The sequence below is a fragment of the Myotis brandtii genome, unplaced genomic scaffold (genome assembly GCF_000412655.1).
Source record: "Myotis brandtii unplaced genomic scaffold, ASM41265v1 scaffold728, whole genome shotgun sequence".
Classification (NCBI taxonomy): domain Eukaryota; kingdom Metazoa; phylum Chordata; class Mammalia; order Chiroptera; family Vespertilionidae; genus Myotis; species Myotis brandtii.
The window spans coordinates 139964-146833 of record NW_005370875.1 but is presented as its reverse complement, the minus strand read 5'-3'; the positions used below and the strand labels follow the sequence as shown (position 1 = coordinate 146833).

Here is a 6870-nt window from a genome sequence, read left to right as displayed (position 1 = left end):
ACCAGCGTAGCGCACGGTGCAGCAGGAGAGTCGTTCGTGAGCCCGAGGCCTTGGCCGAGTCCGGAGGGGCGACCCCAGGCCTCTCCAGCAGTCCCGCCCTCCGCTCCCACGCAGCCATGGTCGCCAGCGATGTGTAGTGCGCGGCATCTGGGCCGTGCACCCGAGCCTCGAGGGCTGTCACTTTGGTGAAGGCTTCGCTGGTGGCGAAGGTGAAGATGGAGCCGAAGGGAGTTAGGAATCTGTGTGTTTGGTGGTGGGAAGAGTGGGCTGGTTAGAGAGAGGGCGGTGGAGCCATGGAGGCGGGGAAGGATGAGGGGAGGGAGACCACTCACTTGATGAGCTCCCTCCATCCCGCCAGGTACTGCGACAACTCCACATCCCCTTCCAGGCTCAGACTAGCGCGGAACGGCCTCACCAAGCGGCCCAGCATCCCCTCGGGGCCCAGACACCGAGGCTCTTCCCGCTCCGGGGCCTCCAGGGATCCCAACTGTTGCCGGATCTGGGGGAGCAGAACCCCTAGCCTGTTAGGCCTCCTTCGCCAACCTAAGGTCTAGCTGGTGTCCCTCCTGCTGTGCTCTCGGCTTCTGTCTAGGATGGGGGGACAGGAAGGAGGACCCGATCTTCAGCAGGGAGTCAGTCAGCCTGGCTCCACCTTCCCCCTGTTGAGGGTCCTACTTGGAGCTCCCGGTCCCAGCCCTGCCCCCAGCATACCTGTGAAGGCGGAGGTCCCTCAGTAACGCAGGGCTGGGCCCCCGATCCGCAGCCCGAGAGGGCGCCTGGGGAGAGACAAGGCGGGGCGGTGAGGACTCGAAGAGGGGCCTTAGGTCCCCAGGACCTGGATTCCTGGGTTCCTGCCAGAGAAGGTGGGGGAAGAGGCCACTCACGTAGGCTCCGAGTACAGAGATAAAAAAGTAGCAGCGCGAAAATGGCAAGAGGAATTGTATGGCGGAGCCAGCGCCTGGAGACCTGTGGAAGCAGCACGACCCCCATGGGCGCTACTGGGACCACCACCCCTCACCAGCTCCTACCCAGGCCTTATCCCTCCGCCTCCCAGAAGGAAGAGAAGTCCGCGGTGCACTGAAGTGCAAGGGTTAATCATTAATCTAAGGCCCCTTACCCTGTGCCCTTTGCCCCAGAGGGCAGCACCTCAGGGGTGAGAAACCAGATTAAGAGGATTTGGGAAGTTCGGTGGCAATGACACGTCTCTGTATTTCCCTTCCTTATAGGATCAGGTTGTAGGAAGAGGCAGCCTGGGTATCGGGAAGGGAGGCTGGGGTCAGAACTCTTCCTAGCTCCCACACTGAGCAATGATGTGGGTCCTAAGATAACAGACTCTGGGCTTGAGTTCCTTCCAGTGTAAATTGAGGATAATAATAGGTACTTGGCCAGGATTAAATGATAATGTACGTGTAAACACTGTAAATGGAAAAGCTTACCACAATTGCTCCATAAATCTTACCTATAAAGTTCAAGCACGGGGCACTTGGGATCCAGGGAGCACCCGCGTCTAAATTCTCTAGCCTATCCCCACAGGACCTTGTCTTGATCTAGATGCATGATCTCTTCATTGTATACTTCAGGCTTGATCCACCATGCCCTCACCAGCTCCTACCCAGTCCTTGTCCCAACTCCAGGTTGGCTCCTCTATCATTTATCAAACAAACTTTTATTAAGTACTTCCACATGCCAAGCCCTGATTAGGCCTCAAGGTGACAAATAAACTGAGCCTTCATAGAGCTCAAGGTCCATTAGAGACTTAATAATTTGTTTCCCCCACTGGAATGTGAGCTCTGATGAATCTTGTTTTTCTTGGTTGTAACTCTATTTACAGAATTTAGAATATTACCTGGGCCAAAGTACATTATTGCAAAATACATATCCTATATAATAAAAGCATAGTATGCAAATTGTCTCCTCAACGGGGAGTTCATGAGTTCATAGGGAGTTTGCCCAAGGGGCAGGGCCAGCCAGGGGAAGGGAGGGAGCCCCCCCCCCCACACACACACACAGCCACTAGGGACCCTACCAGTGCATGAATTTCATGCACTGGGCCTCTAGTATGTTAATAAACAAAGAAATGTGTATTAGGGGTAGGCAAATAAGGGTAGTGCCCCAGATGACAAATTTGCACTTTTTTGGGGCGCAGTTTTGATTTTTGCAAATTAGGAGTCCACCTAGTGGCCATGGAGGGGGTGCTTTCAGAGAAAGGATACAGGATGCAATCAAAGAAACAATATCTCCTGTTCTTAGCCCCCAGTCCATAAACTTCTTAGAATTGTCCCTGTCTCTGTGTATATTTTCTTCTTGGGGTGAGGGAGAGTACCCCAGATTCTCAAGGAGTCAGGACCCCAATCTCTACGAAGCCTCTTCCTAGCTCCCACAGTTCATGGATTCTTGCCCTGTCTCTCACTCTGATGCTCCCTTGAATCTGGGAGGTCCCTGAGTTTGCTACTGACCAATCCCTTCCTGTGGGATTCAGGAGCCTTCACTTCCATCCCTAGCCTCGGGCTTCCCATTTCCCAGTGTTGAAGTGTTTCCCAGCTTGGCTGACGGTGACCTTAGGCAAGTTGCTTGCCATTTCTAAGCCCCAGTTCCCTAATCTACATAATAGGAAGGCTAATTCCCACCTCCTAAAATTGTGAGGGTTAAATAGAACACGCCTGCAAGATGCTAACCACATAGCCTGTAGTAAAAGTTCAGGCGATGGTGGTGATTTCAACTTGACTGCTCCTGATGCCCCTCCTCCTCTGGTGCTGGGAGCATATCCGGGAGCAGATTAGTTTTTGGTGTCACTTAATCCGAGTGGCCCTTCCGCAATCGGAGCCCTCATGGGGCAGAGGTGGTATAAACCTGCTTAAGGGGCCCTGGCTCACAGAGGCTGCAGAATGGAGCCAGTGGGAGCCAAGCTGCTGCTGCTGTGGGCGATGTGCTGCGGGCACACCAGAGCGGTTGGTTCCAGAAGCTACACCCAAGTCATCGAGGTGACCAACGGGGGCCCCGCGGGCGACTGGGCCTGGCCCGAGATGTGTCCTGACGGATTTTTCACCATCGGATTCTCCATCAAGGTGAGGGCTCAGATCTAGGTCTCAAAGGCTTGGCTCAGTGGATAGAGCTTTAGCCTTCGGACTTAAGGGTCCAGGTTAGATTCCAGTCAAGGGCACATGCTGGTTGCAGGCTGGATCCCCAGTAGAGGGGTGTGTAGGAGGCAGCCAATCAATGATTCTCTTTCATCATTTAAAAATATATATATATTTCTTTATTGATTTCAGAGAGGAAGGAAGAGGTAGAGAGATATAGAAACATCAGTGATGAGAGAGAATCATGGATCGGCTGCCTCCTGCACACCACCCACTGGGGATCAAGCCCGAAACCCAGGCATGTGCCCTTGACCAGAATCGAACCTGGGATCCTTCAGTCCCCAGGCTGACGCTCTATCCACTGAGCCAAACTGGCTAAGGCTCTCTTTCATCATTGATGTTTGTCTCTCTCCCCCTCCCTTTCTGAAATCAATAAAAATATGTTTTTTTAAAAATAAAAGATACCAACCAATTCTAGTAATAAAAAATTAAAAAGAATGCGTTCAATGCTTATTTGTAAAAAAAATAAAATAGTGACTGGTAGTCTGATTCATCTTTACCCCTCCTCTCGGCGCCAGGTGGAGCCCCCGCAAGGCATTCCTGGAGACGACACGGCAGTGAACGGGATTCGGCTGCACTGCTCCCGTGGGCACAAAGTGGAGTCCGAGTCTGGAAGGTGAGGGGCAGGGGCCAATGATCCCCTAGGGTGGGGTATGCGCCTTATCCTGTTACACCCACCCCCTCCCAGCCGGCAGATAACTCCAACGCTGCCACACCTTAGACCTGGGGAGTAGGTTGTAGACCTCCCCTGTGCACCGTGGTGGATGTCAGGTGATTAGACCGACCCCCAAGGCCAAGGAGCCCCTGGCTTGTGAAGTCCCCAGGCTGGGTCGGGCTGGAGGTGAGTGGGCGGCGCCCCACAGCCAGTGAGTCTTCCCTTCCCTCGCAGGTGGGGCGCATGGAGCGAGCCGCTGTGGTGTCCCCATGGCAGCTTCCTCGTGGCTTTCTCACTCCGAGTGGAGGCACCCACGACCCTTGGGGACAACACGGGCGCCAACAACGTGCGCTTCCGCTGCTCCGACGGCAAGGAGCTGGAGGGGCCTGGCCTGGCCTGGGGAGACTTTGGAAGCTGGAGCGAGACGTGTCCTAAAGGCATATGTGGTTTGCAGACCAAGATCCAGCGGCCCAGAGGCCTCCCCGACGACACCGCGGTGAACGACGTGCGTTTTTTCTGCTGCAGCAGCTGATCCCTTTGCGGTCCCCTCCCGGCCCCACCTCCGGCTGTCCCACCTCCCGTATTAAAGCTTCCCCGTCATGGCTTTGGTGTCATTTGTTTTAGGCATAGCAAACTGCGTCTCCCTGTCTCCTAGCCTAGCACTGGGCCAGGCTGAAATTCAGGTTTGGCTCGGGAGTCCATGGCAGGCTGCCCAAAGTTACAGACCCTTAGTCACTTCCATTTTGCATACAAGTGAAGGAAGTCCCTGGCTTTCTGAGGGCGTCTGCATGCACATCATGTCCATTAAATGCCCAGGTTATTTATTTTCTGAGCCACCAGTGACCTCAGATTAAGAAACTTCTACCAAATTAGGAGGCGACATGTTACCACACCTTCGGGCATCATTTTCTAGAGCTTAATTGGTTAACGTGTCTTTTCCATAGTTGTCCCTTCCCCTCCCCCCCTCCCCTCTACACAACTCCAAGGGTGGCTTTTCTGTATACTGATTCCCATTTTGGATCTTTGTCCTCGATGTTCTCTCTGCCTGGAATCCCTCAGCATCCAGGTGGTTAGCCCACAAGCAGACTTCAGCTCTAATTTCACTTCCTCAGAGTTTATATCTATCCCATTATCAACGTGTTGTTATTTTTTAATCTTTACCTGAGGATATGTTTTACTGATTTTAGAGAAAGGGTTCCCCGTCCTGAGCATGTGCCAAGGGGGACTTGCAAAGGGCTCATTAGGCCCGTGTGGAGGTAGCACTCTCGAAGGCAGGTCTGACCCACATGGGGAGAGGCACAGAATGGGGTAGTGAAGGCGAAAATACCGGCTAAGCCTTACTCGGTCTCTTTGAAATGGTAGGGGAGAGAGAGAGAGAGAGTTGGTTACCTGCCTCTAGTATGAGTCCCCACCAGGATTGAGCCTGTAACCTAGGTATGTGCCCTGACCCAGAATCCAAAGAGCAGGCAACCTTTGGGTGTACAGGACTACGTTCCAACCAACTGAGCCACACTGGCCAGGTCTCAACGAGTTTTGTAAAAGTGCTTATCATCAGCTGATCTTTTAAAAACTGCCAATTTTCCACCCTGGAATGTTAAATTGAGAGCTTGTTTGGAGGTTCTAGCAGGGGAGCGCAGCTACTCGTATACCCTTACCGAAGATCGGTCCTCCCCTCTGGGGGGACGCACATGGATTGGTGAGGGAGGAGGGGGACACCCGCCCAGCCAGCCAGATCAGCCGAATCAACCCTGGCGATCAATGGGGTGACAAATGTCGCAGCCAGATCACCCTCACATCCTGGAATGTTAAGTTGTGAGCACAGAACTTGTCTGTCTTGTTAACTTCGGTATTTCCGGTGCACACTAATAGCTCAATAACTATTTGCTGCCCTGGCCCTCCTGGCTCAGCTGGTGGGAGCCTGGTGGGTGCACTAGGAGATGGTTCCTTCCCGGCTGGGGCACATACCCAGATTGCAGATGGATCCTGGCTGGGGTGCGTGGGTGAGGCAACCAACTGATGTTTCTCTCTGGCATCCATGTTTCTCTTTCTCTTCCCCTCCCTCTCTCTCAAATCAATGAAAAATGATAAATAAAAAATTTAAACTCAGGCTTAAAAAATAACTATTTGCTAAGAAAATCAGCGGGGTGCAGGGGCCCCACACAGAGGAGCCACAAGCCCCGCCTTGGACACTCCTCACATAGGGCACGATCTGAGATGCGCAAGAGAGCTCAAAACGGTTTATTTCAGGGCGGGGGTGGGTCGGGTGGGCGTCCAGCGGCGGGCAGGATGGTCAGTGGAGCCTCATTCAGGGGTGCCCTGCGGAAAAGAGAACGTGAGAACGCAGCCGGGGAGCCAGCAGGTTCCCTCTAAAGCTCCTGGGCGCGCGGTCCCACCTTCTTCCTGCAGTCGCCGCAGAGGACACCCATGGCCGCGTTCACCACCTGCACCCCGCACAGCACGAGCTCCAGGCACGAGGCGGCCAGGAGCAGCGAGAAGAGCGTCACGTGCCAGGTGACCACATTAGGCGGCTCCTCGCATAGATCCCACATGGTGTGGTTGAGCAAGTAAGAGCCTCTGTGGATCCGAAAAGGTCACGTGAGAGACGGAGGTCGCCGCGGAGGCCCCCCTCCCGGTTCCCCGTCCTGAGCACGCGCCAAGGGGGACTTGCAGAGGGCGCATGAGGCCCACGTGGGGGAAGCGCTCTCGAAGGCAGGTCCGGCCCACGTGGGGAGCGGCACAGAATCGGGTAGTGAGGGCGGGAAAACCGGCTAAGCCTTACTCGGTCTCTTTGAAATGGGAGCCCCAAGAACCGTCCTTCAAACGACACTTGGGTCCATCTCGGAGCCCGGTCCCGGATACTGAGAGGCAATAGATGGCTCCAATCATCCCTAACGCCGAGCAGAAGACCGAGCGCAGCATCTGGACGTGGAGTGGAAGGAGAGGTGAGTCGGCCCCGTCTAGCTCCTACCCCCTCCCCCTATACATTTCCCTTCAAACCCCATTGCTAGGAGTTAGGTTAACCCTAAGAGCCAGCGGCTGCAGAGGTTCATGGGGGTTGTAGTCCCCTCTGATCTGGCC

General features: G+C 54.3%; 3 protein-coding genes across 3 annotated transcripts in view; 1 reads left to right on the top strand and 2 right to left on the bottom strand.

Annotated features, from left to right (window-relative positions):
* The window catches only part of GLTPD2 (glycolipid transfer protein domain containing 2), an 11547-nt gene extending 9653 nt beyond the window's left edge, over nt 1-1894 (bottom strand). Inside the window, exons 1-3 of the mRNA XM_014530206.1 lie at nt 712-1894; nt 333-499; nt 3-239 (exon numbers count right to left, since the gene is read on the bottom strand). Of these exons, the coding sequence (XP_014385692.1) occupies nt 3-239; nt 333-499; nt 712-990 (683 nt within the window). The 5' untranslated portion in view covers nt 991-1894. The remainder of the gene's footprint in view (nt 1-2; nt 240-332; nt 500-711) is intronic.
* On the top strand, nt 120-4395 carry VMO1 (vitelline membrane outer layer 1 homolog (chicken)). Its single transcript, XM_005882555.2, has 4 exons — nt 120-209; nt 2876-3065; nt 3656-3753; nt 4027-4395. The coding sequence occupies exons 2-4, from the start codon at nt 2886-2888 to the stop codon at nt 4322-4324; spliced, it is 576 nt and encodes a 191-aa protein (XP_005882617.1). The 5' UTR covers nt 120-209; nt 2876-2885; the 3' UTR covers nt 4325-4395.
* Nucleotides 4396-6014: 1619 nt separating this feature from the next.
* TM4SF5 (transmembrane 4 L six family member 5) overlaps nt 6015-6870 on the bottom strand; it is a 6560-nt gene continuing 5704 nt past the window's right edge. Inside the window, exons 3-5 of the mRNA XM_005882554.2 lie at nt 6572-6711; nt 6186-6366; nt 6015-6108 (exon numbers count right to left, since the gene is read on the bottom strand). Coding sequence (XP_005882616.1) covers nt 6094-6108; nt 6186-6366; nt 6572-6711 — 336 coding nt within the window. The 3' untranslated portion in view covers nt 6015-6093. The remainder of the gene's footprint in view (nt 6109-6185; nt 6367-6571; nt 6712-6870) is intronic.